The following is a 25,890-nucleotide window of genomic DNA, read 5'->3' as shown; positions in this document are numbered from 1 at the left end:
AAGTACCAGTCTGACATTTTAGGTTGGTCTATTATTTAGACTGACATCCTTCTGAAAACAATTTTTATATAACCAATATATTGGTCATTTAGTGTGATGGAACTGAAATCAGATTTTGAGAGGAGAGAAAAAGAAGAGGGCTCCAGCTGTCACAGTAGGGAAGAAATCAACCACCACCAAAGAGAGAAACTATTTAAAGGGACAGGGGAGTCTAACATCATAATTTTGCTGAAGATGTGTCTGGCTTCTTTAGCACCACAAACTCATAAACACACTTATATGTTTCACACACATACATACACACACAAAATGCAACATAATAAAAATACACATTTTCATAAATATTTTCTTTAGCTAATTCCAGTAAACATAGAAAATAGGTATTTATGGTGAGATAATCTGCTATATAGTGGTTCTTGAGATTCACCGAGGAACAATATAGATTCACAGAACATTCCCAAGTAGGTTCAGGAATAAATATATATACTTGTATATATGTGTGCTTATATATACCAGAAATACATACATATATATATGTATATATGCATACAGACATATGTATTCTTTTCCTAGTTTTATTGAGAAATAATCACACATCACTGTGTAAGTTTAAGGCATACAGCATTATGGTTTGTTTTGCATATATTGTGAAATGATTACCACAATAGCTTTGGCTAACATGCATCTTCTCATATAGGTACAATAAAAAGAAAGGAAAGAAGAAAAAACAAAAAAAAGTGTTCTCCTTATGATGAGAACTCTTAGGATTTACTCTCTCAACAACTTTCCTATATATCACACAGCAGTGTTAGCTACAGTCATCATGTTGTACCTTATACCTCAGTACTTAATTTACTTTATAGCTGGAAATGTGTACCTTTTGACCACCTTCCTCCAATTCCCTTCCTCCACCCTCCACCTCTGATAACCACAAATCTGATCTTTTTTTCTATGAGTTTGTTGTTGTTGTTTAGATTCTGCATATAAGTGAGGCCATATGGTACTTGTCTTCCTCTGTCTGACTTATTTCACCTAGTATAATGCTTTCAAAGTTTATCCATGTCATCACAAATGGGAGAATTTCCTTATCTTTTTTATGGCTGAATAATAAGGAATAGTAATATTTTAAAGAGCTCTATGACAATGAGCAATTTTGAGAACCAGCAGTATAGTAAAACAAAACAAAAAACCAAACAAATCCCAGCATCAAGATACCAATCTTTGTACTAAAATAACCAATTACTGCTAAGGTTACAAGAGAATAAAATAGATACTAGGTTTTAATGATACTCATGAAGGGGTCTTAAATCTCTGGCTAAGAATCAATACATTAAACATGAAGAAGAAAGTTTTCACATCTTTGTCCAACTTTGAAAAGTTCTGGTTTACGGCTAAGTTAATTAACCAAGTTGGCTGAATTAACAGCAGGAGATCAGTAAGAAGGATATTGTGATCTTCTAGTTTACAGATGATAGCTTATCATGAATTTGGTATGCTTATGAAAATTAGAAGCAGATGGCCCAACATAAATTTCAAGCAGGTTGACACATAATGTAAAAACCTGGAGTTTGTAATCAGAAGACCTAGGCTTGAGTCTCAGCTCTGCCACTGTGTGACCTTAGGCAAGTCACTTAGCTTCAACTTTCTTAACAATGAATGAAGATCACATGATATATTGTATGGAAAAAGTACTTTGTAAAATGTAAAGCATTTTTCAAATGTTCATTATTAATGTCATAACTGATCAGGACATAAATATTTATCATTTGGTCTATGCAATCCAAGACAATGAGAGAGGAATTCTATTCACAGCAGGGAGGAGTTGACTGACTATACATCTTATTTCCATAGGAGTTCTATGAAAGAGTCTATTATTAATTTTTTGATTTACTAATTTATCCAATGCTTGTGTAGTACTAGGTGTCAAGTACAGTTTTAAGCACTTTACAAACAACTCATTTTAACTTCCTAACAAGCTCATGAGGTAGATACTGTTGCTATCATTTTACAAATAAGGAAACAGAGGTACTGAGTTTAGAATTTGCCCAAGCTCATGTAATTAGTAAGTGACAGAGTTGGGGTTCATACACAGGCCATCAAGCTCCAGAATTCATGGGCTCAACCACTATAAAATTTTATTTCACTAAAAGGCAATTCTGTTAGGGCACCTAGGTGGCTCAGTCAGTTAAGGGTCTGCCTTTGGCTCACATCGTGATCTCAGGGTCCTGGGATCAAGCCCTGTGTCAGGCCCCCTACTCAGTGGGGAATCTACTTCTCCCGCTCCCTCTGCCCCTCCCTCCTGCTCGTGCTCTCTCTCGCTCAGATAAATAAATAAAATCTTAAAAAAAAAGGCAATTCTGTTGCACAAGTCTCAAAGATGGTGTTATGAAGAGGCTTGTAGCCCATATCCTAAGAAATAGAGGGTATTGAAAATAACAGAGACCTGTCATCTGGTACTTTCTGTATCAGGTCATGTTTATATTTCTCAGGAAAATTTTTTCTATGATTATTAATCAGTAGTTGAAAACTTAATCACCATTGAACATGTAGTTAAACATTCAATTTTATGTTACATATATTTTATCATAATTTTTAGAAAGAATCAAAAACTCAAATTTGTTTATTGCAATAGCTTAAAGAATTTTACATATTCTGCTTTCAAGTTGTAGACTTTTAAAAAAGATTTATTTATTTATAATAAATAAATTATTTATTTATATGAGAGAGAGCGAGCAGGAAGGAGGAGCAGAGAGAAGGGGAGAGAGAGAACCCCAAGCAGACGCCCCACTGAGTGTGGAGCCCAGTGTGGGGCTCAATCCCAGGACCCTGAGATCATGACCTGAGCCGAAATCAAGAGTTGGACACTCAACCAACTGAGCCACCCAGGTGCTCCTCAAGCTATACTTTTTATTTTGCAAAACTAAGTATATTGTTAAGTCTGTAGCAAGAGAGCTGTTGTAAACACTGCTACATAAAATGACAGTATTAGTAATGAATTATTAGTAATAAAGTATTACTAATACATTGATGAAACAGAGCACATGAAGCAAAGTGAACACGGAGTCAATGGATAATTTTTAAGGCCTGTGCTTATCTAAAGTGTGGCTATCTCCCACTGCTCTGGCCAGGCTGTCTGTTACAGCTAGGGACATTCAACAGGACTGGGAGGATGGGTTTAAATCAGCCATGAAAATAAGCATGTGCTTATTTGTCCTGAGCCTTAAAAATGTCAGGATTGGCCTAATGGATTTTAAGCAAGAGTACATATGGTTTTCAAGACCTGGACCTAAAGAAAAGTTACTTGGCTGCTACTTTCTACTCCACATTTGCTTGTTTTTTATGGAATATGTGTTTATGGGGAAATAATTGTTGTATTTATTATAGACAGGTGCTCAGATTCTGTTTCACAACAGAATTATAAGAGCAAGTGGGAATTCTAGGAGAAGAGGATGGTTAAATATGTGGTGCAGAGTAAGTGCACATTTTGGGAGCTAAACAAAATGGTAAGGAAGTGGTAATTCTGAAATTTATTTTCAAAGTTAGTTTAGTCGGTATTGTTTAGGGTTTAGGGAGAATGGGTTTTGACTGAGTCCTGGATTGGTCTTGGCCTTTGGCTGGAAGATATGATACAATCAATCAATATGTGGGGGAATTAGAAAGAAATGAAAAAGAAAGTTAATAGATTAATTGTAGACTTTCAGCTATATGATTATGAGTTTTGGATTTCACTATTCGCTATGGAAAAATGTACCAAAAAGTTACTCCAGAACTATTTACTAATTTAAGAACCCTAACATAAAAGATCCATTTTAAGGTAGACTTACTCATAAGGGGTATGACTCTGAAGGCAATTTAGTGAGCTCTGTATTTTGACTTAAAAACAATGATCTGACTCTGGTTCCTTTAACAGAAACTAAACATTTCTAGAAAATTGAGAAAACCATATATTGGAATTTCTTAGAAAAGATTATTGCTGTTCCAGTGAAGAGTCAATACAAGAAACCTAGGTGATACTTAATACATTTTTCATGCATTTGATGATGGGAAAGGTAGCCACCTGTTCCGTCCTTTATAAGGCTGAGTATAAAGTTGGCCATATTACTTGGGTTTGGACTTTTAAACTTCAGTAGAAGTTCACAGCTATCTAAATTCATAAGAGATGAAGTCGGGAGATGACAGAGGTGAATTCAAGAATTTATTTGGAGCAGCCAAGTCAGCATACATAAATGTGAGTGAATCAAAAAGCGGAATAGAGATAGGGAAAGAAACTGGTCTCATTCAGTTGCAAAGAACATGAAAGATAATATTTCCTATTCTCCTTCTAAATTCCATCAAACAAATCCAAAGTACTCTCAAGGCATTGCTGATATGGGGGACTACTCACTCACCAAGGAGTCAGATTAAGAAGGCTCTAACTTATCTCCTGCTTTCAATAGTTCAGAGAACTTCTGTTTACGCTAACCTAGAAAAGCACTGCAGCAATGGTTTTTTTCAGTCATGTACCAAAGAATCAAAGGATACGATGATCAACTAGCTTTATTTCCTCCCATTGCCAGGAGCATCATGTTGGTTGATGGAAAACACTAAAATTATATCATTTTTCACATATGATCTTAATCAAAAGATAAGATATTATTCTCCATCTTATTGTTCTTGGTATCTTTTTGTAGATGTGGGTTTCTAGGGAAAGGCAATAAATAATTTAAATGTATACTTCACCTGTAGTTTCAATGAATAACATCAACTAATGTCTATTAAGAGTCTACTATAGTGACTACACTTATCGTGGTGAGCACTAAGTACTGTATAAAATTGTCAAATCACTATGCTGTCCACCTGAAACTAATATAACATCATATGTCAACTATACTTCAAATAATAATAAGTTAAAAGGAGCCTATTATATGACAAGCAGTATGCCAAATGCTTTGCATGTATTATCTCAGTTAACCCTTACAATATCTTTATGAGGCAGATACTATTATAACCCCCATTTTAAAGTGAGGCATGTGGGGTTTATAAAGACTAAGTGACTTGCCTGAGGTTAATCATCTGGTAAGTAGCAGAGCCAACCTTCAAACCCAAAGAGCATGGTTCTAGAGCCTGCCTTATTAACTACTATGACAACTTAATTTTTTTTTCCTAATATACATTACTATAGAAGTTTTCTTGGCATATTTGTCACAAGTAAGGTCACAGTTGCAGAAACATGTTCTAATTTCCTTAACCATTCTCCAGGCCAAAAACTAAAGCATGTGTAGAAAACAAGCAAACAAACAAAAAATCTTAATCCAATAATACCAAATTTACAGCAAATTTTATATCAAATATGGCACTTGTACAGTAGAAACTGACTGAAAGTTTGATAGCTATACAGATTATTTGCCAGCAGGAACGTGGTACAAAAGCATATATATACAGATAGTTCCTAACTTATGGTGGTCCTACTTACAATTTTTCAATTTTACAATGGTGCAAAAGTGATACACATTCAGCAGAAACCATACTTCAGATTTTGAATTGGAATCTTTTCCTGAGCTAGCAATATGTAGTTGATACTCTCTCATGCTGCTGGGCAGTGGTAGCAAGCCATAGCTCCCAGTCAGCCCACAATCACGGGGTAAACAACCCGTACACTGCCAACCTTTTTGTACCCATACAACTATGCTTTTTTCACTTTCAGTACAGTATTTGATTAAATGCAATATTCAATGTTTTATTATCAACTAGACTTTGTATCAGATGACTTTGCCCAACCATAGGCTAATATAAGTGTTCTAAGAATATTTAAAGTAGGCTACGCTAAACTATGAAGTTTAATAGGTTAGGTGTATTAAATGCATTTTTGAGTCATGGTGTTTTCAAATTATTATAACTTTATCAGAATGTAACCACATTGTAAGATGAGGAAGATATATATCTTGCAAATGTAGTTTTCCACTGAGTTGGCTCAACAGATTTGTATCCAGTTTCACTCCATTACTCTAAGAGGGAAACACTGCCTGATGATCTAGTTATAAACTAATTTGCTAATCCTTATTACAAGTTACAGTCTTAGAATTTGGATCATAAAGAGCAAAACTCTTGCTCAAATAAATGTTAATCCAGATGCACTTGTTATGACTATTGCAAATGTAATTTGAAAATATCAAGAGTTCTGCTTGTCACTAGTCCTCCAAAGGGGAAAATCAAGGGACAAATAAAGAGCAAGTCTGCCAGAGACTGCCATGATTCAACACATATATTAGAATTAAAGGTGAGAATTTTCCTCATTTTGTAGGTGCAAGTCTGGGAAAACATTCAACAATAAATTAGACCACTGAGTATGAATAAGCAAATTGGCATGGTATAGAAAAAGAAATAACTTGAACTTTGGAGTTAGACAAAATAACTCTAATCATTATTTCATCATTTGGTGGCTGATTGACCTTGGGCTAGATAAGCAGCCTGAATCTCAGTTTCTTCTTATATATGTAAAAATAGTGACAATGCCTATCTTCATGGAGTTGCTGTAAAACTTTAAAAATTATATGAAAAGGATCTACCCAACTCGTGGCCTAAGGCAGAGACTCACTATATCATTGCTGCTCGTAGGCTCTTTTAGCTGTTGGAGTCATCATACTGCATGCTGACATCAGAGCCCTTTGTTGGAGGATATTTACTAGACCAAATTTATGCTCAATAAATTGATCATCAGTTGGTAATTTCTACTCATATGTTTACCACTATACAGCAAATAAACAAACTTATTAGTAAGTTAATATAGGATAACAAGTTGTACTATCACTTCTATTTACAGGCTGGAAGAGTTAGAGTAATGTGATTTCAGTCATTTGGCCAAATTCTCAAGGGTACTAAAATTTCAGAATGGTTCTTCTAAAGATACAAGTTACAAAGAATGGTGACATCTTCAGTGCCATCATTAGTGTATCTTTTGGAATAATCCCAGGGGTTTAACACAAGGTCTATATCTTCTTCACACTGCTTGTCTGTTATCTGGTGGGGAGGGGGAGGTGGTTTGCTGAGAGTAGTCACTGAGGGATCCAGGCTGAGAGAGGAGCAAATCAACATTCCAAACATTATCAGTCACAGTGCCACAGGGAAAGACTGAACTCTGGAGGATGCTGCACTGCACACATTTACGTGCTCAAAGAGGTGACATTCATCAATTCCACACAACTCACTGGCCCCACCCCACCACAAGTATCGAATGTGCAATTCTACTTTGTAACAGGAAGGAAGGGACCTGAAAAATTCTGGTGAACACTTTCATTGACTCCTCTAATTAGGAAGCAGAATGGTAGGAGCTACAGAAGCTCAACTTTAGCAATATGGCATTGCTTCCTGTTTATCTCCCCGGAAAATACAGGCAACTCCATAACACAATGGGTAAATACTCAAATGACATCTGGAGCCCAAAGAGATGGTTGCATACCTACAGGTATATCCTACATACCGTAGTAAGCAGACTACTAAAATATACAGCCAAAAAAATCCACTCATATCATTGACAAAATAAACCCCTAAATTTTACCACAAGAGCATCACAGCATCAGGGGTGAAGTATCTACTTTTCTTGGCAACCTGAAAAACTTTTAGAAAAGTGTAGGCCAAGCAATCATTGGTTGGAGTACATTACTTATGTCCAAGAAAAATTATAATGACTCTATACAACCAATAAGACAGATGATCAACTTCAACATACTAAAAATATTAAGTTCAAATTATATATCAGCTTTATCAGCAATATCTATAAATTATACATAATGTTGAATGACAGGAATGACCTTAAAGCTGTGTTCAATGAAACAGATCATTATTGGGTTTGACATGTGAATGTATGGCAGTAAGCATAATTTCCAGGCAAACCAAAGTGAAAGACTAAGCAAAGAAGAAGGCAACAGGAAACAGTAAGTCATAACTACAGTTATATTACTACACTAGTTATATTACTACACTAGATAAAGCAACTCTGATGCCTCAAGTTGAGAAAATTTAGTGTGTGGTTCTTATTCTCTGGCCTGCACATTAGATTCATTTGACAAAATTACTGAGGCCTGGCCCTACTCCAAGAGATTCTAATCTAACTGATTCACTAGACTGGAGCCCAGGCATTACCATGTTCTTGTTGCTATTGCCTTTTTGTTGTTATTTTGTAAAGCTTTCTAATGCATAGCCAGACTTAAGAAATTAAGTTAAACTAAGTCATGTAATTTAACAAGCTAAAAAATAAACTCACATATAACGGGTTCTGCAGACAGGTATCTGCTAAATATAAAAGAACAGCATTTGTGCTAGCGGGGAAATAATTATTTTCCATGCAACAACACTTAAAAAAATAGCCATCCAGGGGGAGGGGATAAGATGGTGGAGGAGTAGGGGACCCTATTCCAACCGGTCCCTGGAATTGAGCTGGATATCTATGAGACCACTCTGAACATCCACGAAATTAGCCTGAGATGTAAGAAGATAGATCTGGATCTCTACAAACAGAATATCACAGGTGGCTGGTTTTGAGGTATGAAGCAGGTAGCCATGATTCCGAGGGCAGATATCAGAGGATAAATGGAAGGGGGAGGGAGCTGAGCTGTGGGGATCCTACACCGCTGGTGACTGATAGCCTCCTGCGCTGGGGACCTGGCACAGACTCACAGACCGGTAGCGATGGGGAAAGGACTTTAGGGCAGTCCCCCAGACGGAAACCCTGAGTGGTAGGGCTGAGCCTATGAACTAGGGGTGGCTGGTGGTTTTAGAAGTACAAAGGGCAGAGACAAACCCGACCTGGAGGCAAGGACTGGGAGTGCTGCAGAGGGGCACACAACCTAGGATGCTGCAGTTTATAGCAGCACAGAGAGAAACGGAGATAGTGTGGCCTGGAGAGATCACTGAAGAACAGACTATGATCTCTCTGCTCTGAGGCAGAGGGTTGGAAACGGTCTCTTCTGCTCTGACTCTCGGAAGAGACATGGAAAGCCACCAGGGAAAGCTGCCAGAGAACAAAATCCCCCCAAAACAGGTTTTCACTGAGCCCATCCCCCATGACAGGGAGCAGGGCAACTCTGCCCAAACAGGGTTGCCTGAGTAAAAGTGCGGCAGGCCCCTCCCCCAAAAGACAAGTTGGGAGAACAAGAGGCCGGCAACCCTAAGGTCCCTATAATACAGGTGCATCTTGCTTGGGTTCTGGTAAAAAATTTGGACTCTGTACATTCCCTCAACCACCCCTCAACAGAATGACTAGGAGAAGGAACCCCCCCAAATAGGAAAGACTCAGAGACTGTGATTACCTCTGCCACGGATTTACAAATGGATTGGATACAGATATAACCAAGATGTCAGAGATGGAATTCAGGGTAGCAATTGTGAAGAAAATGGCTAGAATGGAGAAATCAATTAATGGCAACATAGAGTCTCTAAGGGCAGAAATGAAAGCTGAATTGGCAGAACTTAAAAATGCTATCAATGAGATCCAATCTAATCTAGATAATCTAACAGCTAGGGTAAGCGAGGCAGAAGAACGAATTAGTGATCTAGAAGACCAATTAATAGACAAGAAGGAAAAGAGGAGACCAGGGAAAAACAACTCAAAATCCATGAAAATAGAATCAGAGAAATAAGTGACACCATGAAACATTCCAATGTCAGAATTATTGGGATCCCTGAGGGGGTGGAGAGAGAGAGGACTAGAAGATATATTTGAGCAAATCGTAGATGAGAACTTCCCTAATCTGGGGAATGAAACAAACATTCATGTCCTAGAGGCGGAGAGGACTGCTCCCAAGATCAAGGAACACAGGCCAACGCCCCGGCATGTAATAGCAAAACTCGCAAATCTTAGAACCAAGGAAACCATCCTAAGGGCAGTTAGGGAGAAGAAATTCCTTACATACAGAGGGAGGAACATCAGAATAACATCACACCTATCCACAGAGACCTGGAAAGCCAGAAAGGGCTGGAAAGACATATTCAGGGTACTAAATGAGAAGAACATGCAGCCAAGAATACTTTATCCGGCAAGGTTGTCATTTAGAATGGATGGAGAGATGCAGAGCTTCCAAGACTGGCAGAAACTGAAAGAATATGTGCACTAAGCTGGCCCTGCAAGAAATATTAAGGGGGGTTCTATAAAAGGAGAAAGACCCCAAGAGTGACAACAGAAATTTACAATCTATAAAAACAAGGTCTTCACAGGCAAAATGATGACAATAAATTCATATCTTTCAATAATCACTCTCAACATGAAAGGCCTAAATGCTCCCATAAACTGGCACAGGGTTGCAGACTGGATAAAAAGACAGGACCCACCCATATACTGTCTACAAGAGACTCATTTTGAACCTAAAGATACATCCAGACTGAAAGTGAAGGGACGGAGTTCCATCTTCCATGCCAATGGACCTCAGAAGAAAGCTGGGGTAGGAATTCTTATAACAGACAAATTAGATTTTAAGCTAAACACTGTAGTTAAGAGACACAGAAGGACACTATATCATTCTTAAAGGGTCTATCCAATGAGAAGATCTAACAATTGTAAATATCTATGCCCCCAACATCCATCTACATAACTGTTAACCAAAAAAGAGTCATATTGATAACAATATGTTAATTGTAGGAGACCTCAATACTCCCCTCTCAGCAAGAGACAGATCATCTAAGCAGAAAATCAACAAAGAAACAAGAGCTTTGAATGACACATGAGACCAGATGGACATCATAGATATATACAGAACATTCCACCCTAAAACAACAGAATACTCATTCTTCTCAAGAGCACATGGAACTTTCTCCAGAAGAGACCACATACTGGGTCAAAAATCAGGTCTCAACCGATATCAAAAGACTGAGATTATTCCCTGTATATTCTCAGACCATAATACTTTAAAACTGGAACTCAATCACAAGAAAAAATTTGGAAGAAATTCAAACACTTGGAAGCTAAAGACCACTCTGCTCAAGAATGTTTGGGTCAACCAGGAAATCAAAGAACTTAAACAATTCACGGAAACCCATGAGAATGAAAACACATTGGTCCAAAACCTATGGGATACTGCGGAGGCAGTCCTAAGGGGGAATACATAGCCATCCAAGCCTCACTCAAAAAAACAGAAAAATCCTGAATTTACCAACTAACTTTACACCTTAAAGAACGAGAGAAAAAGCAACAAATGATTCCTAAGCCACGCATTAGAAGAGAAATAATTAAGACTACAGCAGAGATCAGTGAATTAGAAACCAGAAACACAGTAGATCAGATCAACAAAACTAGAAGCTGGTTCTTTGAAAGAATTAATAAGATCGATAAACCACTGGCCAGAATTATCCAAAAGAAAAGAGAAAGGACCCAAATTAATAAAATTATGAATGAAAGGGGAGAGATCACAACACCAAGGAAATAGAAACAATTATTAGAAATTATTATCAACAAATATATGCCAATAAATTAAGCAACCTGGAAGAAATGGATGCCTTCCAGGAAACCTATAAACTCCCAAGACTGAAACAGGAAGAAACTAACAACCTGAAAAGGCCAATAACCAGTAACGAGATTGAAGCAGTGATCAAAAACCTCCCAAAAAACAAGAGTCCAGGGCCTGATGGATTCCCTGGGGAATTCTATCAAACATTCAAAGAAGAAATAATACCTATCCTCCTGAAGCTGTTTCAAAAAATAGAAACAGAAGGAAAGTTTCCAGACTCATTCTATGAGGCCAGCATTACCTTAATCCCCAAAACCAGGCAAAGACCCCATCAAAAAGGAGAATTTCAGACCGATAACCCTGATGAATATGGATTCCAAAATTCTCAACAAAATCCTAGCTAATAGGATCCAACAATACATTAAAAGGATCATCCACCACGACCAAGTGGGATTTATCCCCAGGATGCAAGGGTGGTGTAACATTCGCAAGTAAATCAATGTGATAGAACACATTAATAAGAGGAGAGAGAAGAACCATATGGTCCTCTCAATTGATGCAGAAAAAGCATTTTCCAAAATACAACATCCTTTCCTGATTAAAACTCTTCAGAATATAGGGATAGAGGGAACATTCCTCAAGTTCATAAAATCCATCTATGAAAAACCCACAGCGAATATGATCCTCAGTGGGGAAAAGCTGAGAGCATTTCCCTTAAGATCAGGAACATGACAAAGATGCCCACTCTTGCCACTATTGTTCATCATAGTACTAGAAGTCCTAGCAACAGCAATCAGACAACAAAAAGAAATAAAAGGTATTCAAACTGGCAAAGAAGACATCAAGCTTTCTCTCTTCGCAGATGACATGATACTTTATGTGGAAAATCCAAAAGACTCCACCCTCAAATTACTAGAACTCATATAGCAATTCAGTAATGTGGCAGGATACAAAATCAATGCACAGAAATCAGTTGCTTTCTTATACACTAACAATGCAACTGTAGAAAGAGAAATTAGAGAAACGATTCCATTTACAATAGCACCAAAAACCACAAGATACCTCGGAATAAACCTAACCAAAGAGGGAAAGGATCTATACTCTAGGAACTACAGAACGCTCATGAAAGAAATTGAAGAAGACACAAAAAGATGGACAAACATTCCATGCTCATGGATTGGAAGAATAAACATTGTTAAAATGTATACACTACCCAGAGTAATCTATACCTTAAATGCTATCCCAATCAAAGTTCCAATGACATTTTTCAAAGTGCTGGAACAAACAATCCTAAAATTTGTATGGAATTAGAAAAGACCCCGAATCGCCAGGGAAATGTTGAAAAAGAAAAACAAAGCTGGGGGCATCACGTGGCTCAATTTCAAGCTATATTACAAAGCAGTGATCACCAGGACAGCATGGTACTGGCACAAAAACAGACATATAGAACAATGGAACAGAATAAAGAGCCCAGATATGGACCCTCAACTCTATGGTCAAATAATCTTCGACAAAGCAGGAAACAATATGAAATGGAAAAAAGACAGTCTCTTCAATAAATGGTGGTGGGAAAATTGGACAGCTATATACAGAAGAATGAAACTCGACCATTCTCTAACACCATACACAAAGATAAATTCAAAATGGATGAAAGACCTCAAAGTGTGACAGGAATCCATCAAAATCCTAGAGGAGAACATAGGCAGTAACCTCTTTGACACTGGCCACAGCAACTTCTTTCAAGATGCATCTCCAAAGGCTAGTGAAACAATAGCAAAAATGAACTTTTGGGACTTCGTCAAGATAAAAATCTTCCGCACAGCAAAGGAAACAGTCAACAAAACAGACAGGCAACCCAAAGAATGGGAGAAGATATTTGCAAATGATACTACAGATAAAGGGCTGGTATCCAAGATCTATAAAGAACTTCTCAAACTCAACACCCAAAAAACAAATAATCAAGTCAAAAAATGACAGAAGATATGAACAGACACTTCTCCAAAGACATACAAATGGCTAACAGACACATGAAAAAATGTTCATCATCATTAGCCATCAGGGAAATTCAAATCAAAACCACATTGAGATACCACCTTACACCATTTAGAATGGCAAAAATGGATAAGGCAAGAAACAACAAATGTTGGAGAGGTTGTGGAGAAAGGGGAACCCTCTTACACTGTTGGTGGGAATGGAAGTTGGTACAGCCACTTTGGAAAACAGTGTGGAGGTGCCTCAAAAAATTAAAAATAGAGCTACCCTATGACCCAGCAATTGCACTCCTGGGTATTTACCCCAAAGACACAGATGTAGTGAAAAGAAGGGCCATATGCACCACAATGTTCATAGCAGCAATGTCCGCAAGAGCCAAACTGTGGAAAGAGCAGAGATGCTCATCAACAGACGAATGGATAAAGAAGATGTGGTCCATATATACGATGGAATATTACTCAGCCATCAGAAAGGATGACTACCCAACTTTTACATCAACACGGATCGGACTGGAGGAGATGATGCTAAGTGAAATAAGTCAAGCAGAGTAAGTCAATTATCATATGGTTTCACTTATTTGTGGAACATAAGGAATAGCATGGAGGACAGTAGGAGAAGGAAGGGAAAAATGAAAGGGGGGAAATTGGAGGGGGACATGAACTATGAGAGACTATGGACTCTGAGAAACAAACCGAGGGTTTTAGAGGGGAGGGGGGTGGGGGGATGGGTTAGCCCAGTGATGGGTATTAAAGAGGGCACGTACTGCATGGAGCACTGGGTGTTATACAGAAACAATGAATCATGGAACACTACATCAAAAACTAATGATGTATTGTATGGTGACTAACATAACATAATAAAATAAAATAATATTAAAAAAATAGCCATCCAGCACATGTTCACATCTATTTTCTTTAAGGAAGGGGGAGATTTCAGCTGTCTTTATAGCTACTGATTTTTTAGTAAATGAAAAAATAAAATGTATGAATAAACTAATACAAATTACAAATACACAACTAAATATCACCTTCAACTTTTTTCTAAACTATATCCCAGTGTATCTATGAGAAGTTTTATTTATTGTGGAAAACCTTATCATCTGTACCAATCAATAGACAGTGACAGCTCTGTCATGCTTTCAACAATAAAATTAGTAAGTCAGTGGTTCTATAAATATATCAACCAGGGGAAAGTGACTATTAAAAAAAAAAGCTTGGCAAACATGAAGTAAAAGTTAAAATTTTCATAATCTAACACTAAAAAGGTATTTCATTTTCTCATAAATGCAAATAATATCTTTCTAGGATAACATATTTTTCTCCCACCTTAACATATACACTGTAAAATATACATAGTCCATATGCAGTGAAAACTCTAAAATAGTTAGTCATCTATTAAACTAAGCTTACACAAATTAGGATAAAATGATATTGAAATAATGTATGAAGTAAGATTTAGTTGATTAAAGCAGTGAAAGTTATAAATGCCTATCATTCTTTGCTAGTTTTAGAAAAAGAGAACAATAACCTGTGCAATGCACATCTCTCCTCCACTTCTAGAAAAACCTTTAAGAAAGTCCACATTGTCTACATACATTAATTTTTGTGTGAGTGATCTTTTTTCATGGGGGAAGGGGATGTGAACTTAATAACCAGATCAATGTACTACAGTGTAGAGACAGCATTTGAGGATATGGGAGTTCCGGCGCAGAGAGGGGCATTAAAAGATTAAATTTTGGGGAAGTCTAGGCAAGGGAACTGTAGGTTGGGGTTGCTACTATCTCCATCTCTCAGAGACAGGAAAATCTCAGCTATCCCTGAATAATACATATTTTGAAATTATTCTTTTTTAATCAATTTCTCATATGTAAAATTTTTGACCATTTTTCTATCTTGGCTGGCAGTATTGCTGAGTCAACCTTCTTCCTTTCTGTTTCTTGAGTAGATTGGGGCAATGAGGCATCAATATGAGTCTCCCCTTCTCTGTAAGTGCAGATCCTTAGATAGGCAGAAGTGGGGAATCAGAGCACAGAGGGACAACCTGGCATGTGCCAGCTGAATTTGAGGTAGAAGGGTATTAACAGTTCATCCTAAAATGAAGAGACCCACAGAGAAAGGCACCCATATTAGATCACCTCCAAGGTAGCAAGTAAAGAAAAAAGACAGATAAAAAGAGTAAGGGACAAAGAAAGTGCCTGTAGGAAAGGTACCCTGAATGACAACAGAGGAGAGATCCTGCCCCAGAGCTTGTGAGCACCCAGTGGGTTATCCATCCAGAGCACCTGGTTGGCTGGGAGAGTAGGGGAAGGAAGAGGGGAAACAAATATTTTTTTCTGTCCCATCCTCACATTAGGGATCTGCTTAATTTAAGCAGCCCCGAATCGATGACCTTTGCAAGAATTTCTAAGTTTACTTTAATGCTTTCAGAAGGTTAAAAACTATGGCTTCAGATGCTTGAGTTTGGCTTTCTTTTGCATCAGATTTGGTCTGTGTCCTTGGGACTAACGGTATGCTCACTGGAATCATCAGACTACTTAAATTAATCCTGACAGAATTCAAATCCTGAGAAATATAGTTGAGACAATTTAAAAAGTCACTTCTAGTTTTTGCTTATATTTAAATATAATTTCTTAAGAATGCCTTGCTTTTTATCCTATTGTCAGATCTCTAAGATTCTAACGTCCGCTTCATGAGAAGCTAACAGGTTTCCCTGTCCTTTAGGAAAGGGGAGAAGGGCACAGAAAGGAGAACAATTCTTCCTGTTTTCTGTGGTTGCCAGCAGAACTGCCTAGGAACACATCCAAAATATCAGAGCAGAGAAGGTCCCTCACATTAAGAAGAATGGCTCACAACTACCATGAAATGAATGTATGTATTTTATTGTATACTTAAATATTTTTATTAAGATGGTCTTCCCTTCCAGTTGCTTTCAAGTTGAATAGAAAAAGATACTGCTTATGCCAAAGATATAGCAAAAGCCCATTTTAAAGTACCTCAAATTTACACAGATTTACTTATACTGTGGATTAAATGGTGTGTCTTAAATGTATATACACTTACATGTACATTTGAACATATCTACTTTCCACTATAAAATAGAAACCATCCAGTCAAAGGAATCCACATTTGATATCTATTTTTAAATCAGATTTCTAATGAAAGCATGGTTTGCTGATGAAAAGTTTCAATATTAGAATACAAACACAGATAATTGAATTGATTTATGACTAAACCAAACCATGGAAATAAGTCCAGTTCACCTATTCTCATTAACCTGAGAATCCAGTCTATTTATTAGTTGTAATGTGTGATTTAAAGTTTAAAAAGAGTAAAAAAGATACTGAAGGAGTTAGTATAATGAAATATTCTCTTTGAAATTTGAAAATCTCGTGCATTCCATAATTAATTTTCCCTGTGAGCTAGGCCTACAACTTAAAAGTCTTCTCAAGGGAATTTTTAAAAACTACCAAATGATAATCTTAAAATTGTTTCAAAAGGCAATTATATAAAGTCTTCAGTTGATTTATACTATATCGCCATTAGGAAAATAAAATTTAAAACTACCCTACTTTCCACACTTCGAGAAAATTTGTTTAAAAATACAAATATTCAATTTTAAACAAATAGTATATACTGTTTCATTTATATAAATATAAAAGTAAATAATTATATATCTTTTAGGTTCTGAAACAAAAATGGCCATAACTAAAAACAAGTGCAAGGAGAATAAAGGTTTGATGTTACTGTACGTACCTTTAATGTGATACTATAATGTCCAACAAATGTTGCATTTATCCATGATCTTGAATGGGGATCACCCAGGAATTCTATGTGATATTGTTCAACATTTCCATCCAGGTCGTAGATCACATATTTCCCTTTAAAAGGATCTGGGCGAAGTATCCCTGGCCAACTTCCAAAAGAAAGTATTTTTAATTATTTTGATGCTTTAAAAAAGGCAGAAATCAATACATCTGTCATAATTATATACCAAATTTTCTCCTTTGAATTTTAATAACTCAGAAAACTTAAACATATTCATACTTGTATCCTTTAAAAGTAGGATATTCATTTGATACAAGTAATCAGTTGTATCTTTGTAAATACAGAAAGCTTTGGAAAAGTCACATATTTAAGATAAACATAAAACATAAGGAGAAAGAATTATAAGACAAAAGAATGATCTCTAGGATCTGGAAGAGATATTTAGACACTGCTAATAGGAAAGATAAGATTCATGGCAGGTTTAAATCAACTCTAACCAATAAGAATGCTTATTACTTGGCTGCAGAGACGGAGCCGAGGCGCGGGCTCTCAGCTCGCGGTGGCCATAAACTGTGATCCGCCGCCCAGTCGGGTCACTGCTCCTCCAGCAGGGACCCAACAAGCAGCAGAGCAGGGGAGACTACCCTTCCTCCCCTGGGAGGAGCAGCGCAGGGATCTGCTGGGTTTGGAGACTCCACACAGGGTCGGGTGCCAGAGATAGAAACACTTGGTCACAGGCCGGGTGAGCACGGAGTGCGGCCGGAGACCGGGGAGACGGGAGTGATTGTTTTTCTCTGGGGGCGCACTGAGGAGTGGGCCCGAGTTCTCAGCTCCTCCAGGCGGAGATTGGGAGGACACCATTTTCACTCTCATTCTCTAAAGCTGTACCAAGAGCTTGCAGGGAACAAAAGCTCCCAAGAGCAAACCCAAGCAGATTGCTTAGCCCGGATTCACAAGGGCTGGGCAATTCCGCCTCAGGCAAAGACATTTGGGAACCACAGCAACAGGCCCCTCCCCCAGAAGATCAGCACGAACAGCCAGCCAAGACCAAGTTTACCGATCAAGGAGAATGGGAGAACTCCAGCGCTAGGGGAACACTGCACATAGAATTCATGACTTTTTTACCATGATTCATTAGTTTTTCAAAGTTAATTTTTTAACTGTTTTTTTCTTGAATTTTTCTTTTTCCCTTTTTCAACCATCTTATCAATCCCTTTTAAAACATTTTTTTATTTTTCATTTTTAGAGTCATATTCTATCCCTTCTTAGTAGTTACACTTATTTTTGGCATATATATATAAGTTGTTCTACAGTTTCTTCTAAGAGATCAAAATATAGCCTAAATCTCTAGTGTATGGCTTTGTTCTAGTCTCCTGCCTGCTCACATTCTCTCCCTTTTTTTATTTTTTAAATCTTCTTTCTTTTTTCAAACAACTTCTTATCAATTCTTTTTATAAAATCTTTTATAATTTTCATCTTTACAGTCATCTTCCATCCTTTCATTGTATCAACCCTTATTTTGTACATATATGTCTTTCTTTCTTTACAATTTTAGGAGGCACTATCTTCTGACAGACCAAAATACACACAGAATCTAGTGTGTGGCACTGATCTATGCACTAGCCAGATCATATGTGATCATATTTTTTTTGTTTTGTTTTGTTCTGTTTTTGTTTGTTTTTATCTTTTTCTTCTTCTTTTTTTTTCTCTTTCTTTTTTCTTTCTTTCCCTTTCTTTTCCCCTGGTTTCAGGTCTTTTCTGATTTGTTTAGAGTATATTTTCTGGGGACGTTGTTAACCTGTTAGCATTTTATTCTCTCATTCATCTATTCTCCTCGGGACAAAATGATAAGACAAAAGAAATTACCTCAGCAAAAAGAACAAGAGGTAGTATCGTCTGCCAGGGACCTACTCAAAACGGACATTAGTACAATGTCGGACCTAGAGTTCAGAATCATGACTTTAAAGATACTAGCTGGGCTTGAAAAAAGCATGGAAGTTATCAGAGACACCCTTTCTGGAGAAATAAAAGAACTAAAATCTAACCAAGTCGAAATCAAAAAGGCTATTGATGAGGTGCAATCAAAAATGGGGGCACTAACTGCTAGGATAAATGAGGCAGAAGACAATCAGCGATATAGAAGACCAAATGATGGAAAATAAAGAGGCTGAGAAAAAGAGAGAGAAACAACTACAGGATCACGACGGCAGAATTCGAGAGATAAGCGATACGATAAGACGAAACAACATTAGAATAATTGGGATCCCAGAAGAAGAAGAAAGACAGAGAGGGGCAGAAGGTATATTGGAGCAAATTATAACAGAGAACTTCCCTAATGTGGGGAAGGAAACAGGCATCAAAATCCAGGAGGCACAGAGAACTCCTCTCAAAATAAAAAAAATAGGTAAACACCCCGACATCTAATAGTAAAACTTACAAGTCTCAGAGACAAAGAGAAAATATTTTTTTTTAAGATTTTATTTATTTTTTAACAGAGAGAGAAAGACAGCGAGAGAGGGAACACAAGCAGGGAGAGTGGGGAGGGAGAAGTAGGCTTCCCGCTGAGCAGGAAGCCTTATGTGGGACTCGATCCCAGGACCCTGGGATCATGACCTGAGCCAAAGGCAAACGCTTAACAACTGAGCCACCCAGGCGCCCTGACAAAGAGAAAATCTTGAAAGCAGCTCGGGAGAAGAGATATGTAAGCTATAAAGGTAGAAACATTAGATTGGCAACAGACCTATCCACAGAGACCTGGCAGGCCAGAAAGGACTGGCATGATATCTTCAGAGCACTAAACGAGAAAAATATGCAGCCAAGAATACTATATCCAGCTAGGCTGTCATTGAAAATTGAAGGAGAGACAAAAAAATTCCAGGACAAACAAAAACTAAAGGAATTTGCAAACACGAAACCAGCCCTCCAAGAAATATTGAAAGGGGTCCTCTAAGCAAAGAGAGAGCCTAAAAGCAGCATAGACCAGAAAGGAACACAGACAACAGACAGTAACAGTCACCTTACAGGCAATACAATGGCACTAAAATCATACCTTTCAATAGTTACCCTGAATGTAAATGGGCTAACTGCCCCAATCAAAAGACACAGGCTATCAGATTGGATTAAAAAACAAGACCCATCGATATGCTGTCTGCAAGAGACTCTTTTTAGACCCAAAGACACCCCCAGATTGAAAGTGAGGGGGTGGAAAACCATTTACCATGCTAATGGACACCAAAAGAAAGCTGGGGTAGCAATCCTTATATCAGACAAATTAGATTTTAAAACAAGCCCGTAATAAGAGATGAGGAAGGACACTATATCCTACTTAAAGGGTCTATCCAACAAGAATATCTAACAATTTTAAATATCTATGCCCCTAACAGGGGAGCAGCCAATTATATAAGGCAATTAATAACAAAAGCGAAGAAACACATTGACAACAATACAATAATAGTGGGGGACTTTAACACCACCCTGACTGAAATGGACAGATCATCAAAGCAAAAGATCAACAAGGAAATAAAGACTTTAAATGACACACTGGACCAAATGGACTTAACAGACATATTCAGAACATTCCATCCCAAAGCAATGGAATACACATTCTTCTCTAGTGCCCATGGAACATTCTCCAGAATAGATCACATCCTAGGTCACAAATAAGGTCTCAACTGCTATCAAAAGATTGGGATTCTTCCCTGCATATTTTCAGACCACAATGCTTTGAAACTAGAACTCAATCACAAGAGGAAAGTCGGAAAGAACTCAAATACATGGAGGCTAAAGAGCATCCTACTAAAGAATGAATGGGTCAACCAGGAAATTAAAGAAGAATTAAAAAAATTCATGGAAACCAATGAAAATGAAAACACAACTGTTCAAAATCTTTGGGATACAGCAAAGGCAGTCCTAAGAGGAAAGTATACAGCAATACAAGCCTTTCTCAAGAAACAAGAAAGGTCTCAAATACACAACCTAACCCTACACCTAAAGGAGCTGGAGAAAGAACAGCAAATAAAGCCTAAACCCAGCAGGAGAAGAGAAATAATAAAGATCAGAACAGAAATCAAAGAAATAGAAACCAAAAGAACAGTAGAACAGATCAACGAAACTAGGAGCTGGTTCTTTGAAAGAATTAACAAGAATTACAGACCAATATCCTTGATGAACATGGATGCAAAAATTCTCACCAAAATACTAGCCAATAGGATCCAACAGTACATTACAAGGATTATTCACCATGACGAAGTGGGATTTATCCCTGGGCTGCAAGGTTGGTTCAACATCCGCAAATCAATCAACGTGATACAATACATTAACAAAAGAAAGAACAAGAGTCATATGATCCTCTCAATAGATGCAGAAAAAGCATTTGACAAAGTACAGCATCCTTTCTTGATCAAAACTCTTCAGAGTATAGGGATAGAGGGTACATACCTCAATATCATAAAAGCCATCTATGAAAAACCTACACCGAGTATCATTCTCAATGGGGAAAAGCTGAGAGCTTTCCCCCTAAGGTCAGGAACGTGGCAGGGATGTCCACTATCACCACTGCTATTCAACATAGTATGAGAAGTCCTAGCCACAGCAATCAGACACCAAAAAGAAATCAAAGGCATCCAAATCGGCAAAGAGGAAGTCAAACTCTTACTCTTTGCAGATGATATGATACTGTATGTGGAAAACCCAAAAGACTCCACCCCAAAACTGCTAGAACTCATACAGGAATTCAGTAAAGTGGCAGGATATAAAATCAATGCACAGAAATCAGTGGCATTCCTATACACCACCAACAAGACAGAAGAGAGACAAATTAAGGAGTCGATCCCATTTACAATGGCACCCAAAACCATAAGATACCTAGGAATAAATTTAACCAAAGAGGCAAAGGATCTGTACTCAGAAAACTATAAAATACTCATGAAAGAAATTGAGGAAGGCACAAAGAAATGGAAAAATGTTCCATGATCATGGATTGGAAGAACAAACATTGTGAAGATGTCAGTGCTACCTAGAGCAATCTACACATTCAACGCAATCCCCATCAAAATACCATGCACTTTTTTCAAAGAAATGGAACAAATAATCCTAAAATTTGTATGGAACTAGAAGAGACCCCGCATAGCCAGAGGAATGTTGAAAAAGAAAAGTAAAGCTGGTGGCATCACAATTCCGGACTTCCAGCTCTATTACAAAGCTGTCATCATCAAGACAGTATGGTACTGGCACAAAAACAGACACATAGATCAATGGAACAGAATCGAGAGCCCAGAAATGGACCCTCAATTCTATGGTCAACTCATCTTTGACAAAGCAGGAAAGAATGTCCAATGGAAAAAAGTCTCTTCAACAAATAGTTTTGGGAAAATTGGACAGCCACATGCAGAAGAATGAAACTGGACCATTTCCTTACACCACACAAAAATAGACTCCAAATGGTTGAAAGACCTAAACGTGAGACAGGAGTCCATCAAAATCCTAAAGGAGAACACAGGCAGCAACCTCTTCGACCTCAGCCGCAGCAACTTCTTCCTAGAAACATCGCCAAAGGCAAGGGAAGCCAGGGCAAAAATGAACTATTGGGATTGCATCAAGATAAAAAGCTTTTGCACAACAAAAGAAACAGTCAACAAAACCAAAAGACAGCCGACAGAATGGGAGAAAATATTTGCAAATGACATACCAGATAAAGGGCTAGTATCCAAAATCTATAAAGAATTTATCAAACTCAACACCCAAAGAACAAATAATCCAATCAAGAAATGGGCAGAAGACATGAACAGACATCTTTCCAAAGAAGACATCCAAATGGCCAACAGACACATGAAAAAGTGCTCAACATCGCTCGGCATCCGGGAAATCCAAATCAAAACCTCAATGAGATACCACCTCACACCAGTCAGAATGGCTAAAATTAACAAGTCAGGAAACGACAGATGTTGGCGGGGATGTGGAGAAAGGGGACCCCTCCTACACTGTTGGTGGGAATGCAAGCTGGTGCAACCACTCTGGAAAACAGTATGGAGGTTCCTCAAAAAGCTGAAAATAAAGCTACCATACGATCCAGCAATTGCACTAGTGGGTATTTACCACAAAGATACAAATGTAGGGATCCGAAGGGGTATGTGCACCCCAATGTTTATAGCAGCAATGTCCACAATAGCCAAACTGTGGAAAGAGCCAAGATGTCCATCGACAGATGAATGGATAAAGAAGAGGTGGTATATATACACAAAGGAATATTATGCAGCCATCAAAAGGAATGAGATCTTGCCATTTGCAACGACGTGGATAGAACTGGAGATTGTTATGCTGAGTGAAATAAGTCAATCAGAGAAAGACATGTATCATATGACCTCACTGATATAAGGAATTCTTAATCTCAGGAAACAAACTGAGGGTTGCTGGAGTGGTGGGGGGTGGGAGGGATGGGGTGGCTGGGTGATAGACATTGGGGAGGGTATGTGCTATGGTGAGCGCTGTGAATTGTGCAAGACTGTTGAATCACAGATCTGTACCTCTGAAACAAATAGTGCAACATATATTAAGAAAAAAGAAAAAGAAGAAGATAGCAGGAGGGGAAGAATGAAGGGGAGTAAGTCGGAGGGGGAAACGAACCATGAGAGACGATGGACTCTGAAAAACAAACTGAGGGTTCTAGAAGGGATGGGGGTGGGGGGATGGGTTAGCCTGGTGATGGGTATTAAAGAGGGCACGTTCTGTGTGGAGCACTGGGTGTTATGCACAAGCAATGGATCATGGCATGGAACACTACATCAAAAACTAATGATGTAATGTATGGTGATTAACATAACAATAAAAATAAAAAAGAATGCTTATTACTAAAATATTAATCCACTGAGCTTCTGACGGAGTATGAGAACGCTGGCATTTCCTGAGCTAGGGCTGCCAAAGGGGTACTTTGGTAGCACAGGCTGTGATAACACTGGAGAGTCTAACTACTGCGGAACAAGCCAAAATAGAGCTCAACAGTTCTGCTCCACTGGAAGGAGACCAAATTTCTAATAAATTTTAGTACAGGAAATAAAATTTATCCTTTACTAAAAATAAATCTTTAGGAGTATGTCCTTTTGTGCCACAAACCTCTAGAAATTCTAGAAATATGTTTCATTTTTCTCTTTGACAAAAACAAAACATATATACATCAACTAAGTTTTAACTATTTTACCAATCTTTCTAGACTCTGACCTACTGTTTGGAGCCTAAAAGGAGCCTAAAAGCTCCTACCTTTGGAGCAGGAAAGGAAGGCTGCAAATAAAGTCAGGAAGCTGTGACTAAGAGATGCCAAGTTCTATCTCAGTTTGCAGCTCCCTCGTGAAAAAAGATAGTGAGGTTCAAATCAGGAGATCCAGGCTCTGGCTCTGCCTTCAACCACACAAGAGGCCTCAAGCAGGTAATGAGACCTTGCTGTGACTCCAGTTCCTCAATATGCTGTTACAAAATTCACAGAAATATGTGCTTTATACATTTTTGGTTTTTGGCAAATTAAAATATTATAAAGTGCCATCATTATGAACCAAATTGTGTTCCCCTCACCAAATTCATATGTTAAAGTTCTTATAACCCCAGTACCTCAAAATGTGACTGTATTTGGAGATAGTGTTTTTATGGAAGTAACTAAGTTAAAAGGCGGGCCCTAATCTAGCATGACTGGTTTCCTTTTAAAAAGAGATTAGGGATTGCATTGAATGTATAGATTGCTCTAGACAGCATAGACATTTTAACAATATTTGTTCTTCCAATCCATGAACATGGAATGTTTTTCCATTTCTTTGTGTCTTCTTCAATTTCTTTCATGAATTTTCTGAGTACCCTATCAAAATACCATCAACTTTTTTTCACAGCTGGAACAACTAACCCTAAAATTTCTATGGGAACAGAAAATACCCCTAATTGCCAAAGGAATGTGGAAAAGAAAACCAAAGTCGGTAGCATCACAATTCTAGTCTTTAAGCTCCATTACAAAGCTGTAATCATCAAGACAGTAAGGTAGTGGCAAAAAATAGACACATAGATCAATGGAACAGAATAGACAACCCAGAAATGGACCCTCAACTCTATGGGCAACTAATCTTCAACAAAGAAAGAAAGAATATCCAATGGAAAAAAGTCTCTTCAACAAATGGTGTTGGGAAAAATGGACAGCCACATGCAAAAGAATGAAACTGGACCATTTCCTAAACCCTACACAAAAATAGACTCAAAATGGATGAAAGACCTAAATGTGAGACAGGAATCCATCAAAATCCTAGAGGAGAACACAGGCAGCAACCTCTGTGACTTTGACCATAGCAACTTCTTGCTAGACACATCTCCAAAGGCAAGGGAAACAAAGGCAAAAATGAACTATTGGGACTTCATCAAGATAAAAAGCTTTTGCAGAGCAAAGGAAACAGTCAACAAAACCAAGACAAACCAAGAATGGGAGAAGATATTTGCATATTTCATATCAGATAAAGGGCTAGTATCCAAAATCTATAAAAAACTTATCAAACTCAACACCCCAAAAAACAAACAATCCAATCAAGAAATGGGCAGAAGACATGAACAGACATTTCTGCAAAGAAAACATCCAAATGGACAACAGACACATGACAAAGTGCTCAACATCGCTCGGCATCAGGGAAATATAAATCAAAACCACAATGAGATACCACCTCACACCAGTCAGAATGGCTAAAATTAACAAGTCAGGA

General features: G+C 37.8%; 1 protein-coding gene across 1 annotated transcript in view; it reads right to left on the bottom strand.

Moving 5' to 3' along the window:
• The window catches only part of ZCWPW2 (zinc finger CW-type and PWWP domain containing 2), a 93,363-nt gene that overhangs the window by 56,498 nt on the left and 10,975 nt on the right, over window positions 1-25,890 (bottom strand). The window contains exon 2 of the mRNA XM_028107165.1: window positions 17,159-17,318. Within this exon, the coding sequence (XP_027962966.1) occupies window positions 17,159-17,318 (160 nt within the window). The remainder of the gene's footprint in view (window positions 1-17,158; window positions 17,319-25,890) is intronic.

The sequence above is a fragment of the Eumetopias jubatus genome, unplaced genomic scaffold (assembly GCF_037043125.1).
Source record: "Eumetopias jubatus isolate StellerSeaLion01/CBP00866 unplaced genomic scaffold, mEumJub1_p1.0 scaffold_1, whole genome shotgun sequence".
Classification (NCBI taxonomy): Eukaryota; Metazoa; Chordata; class Mammalia; order Carnivora; family Otariidae; genus Eumetopias; species Eumetopias jubatus.
This window is presented reverse-complemented; position numbering and strand designations above follow the sequence as displayed.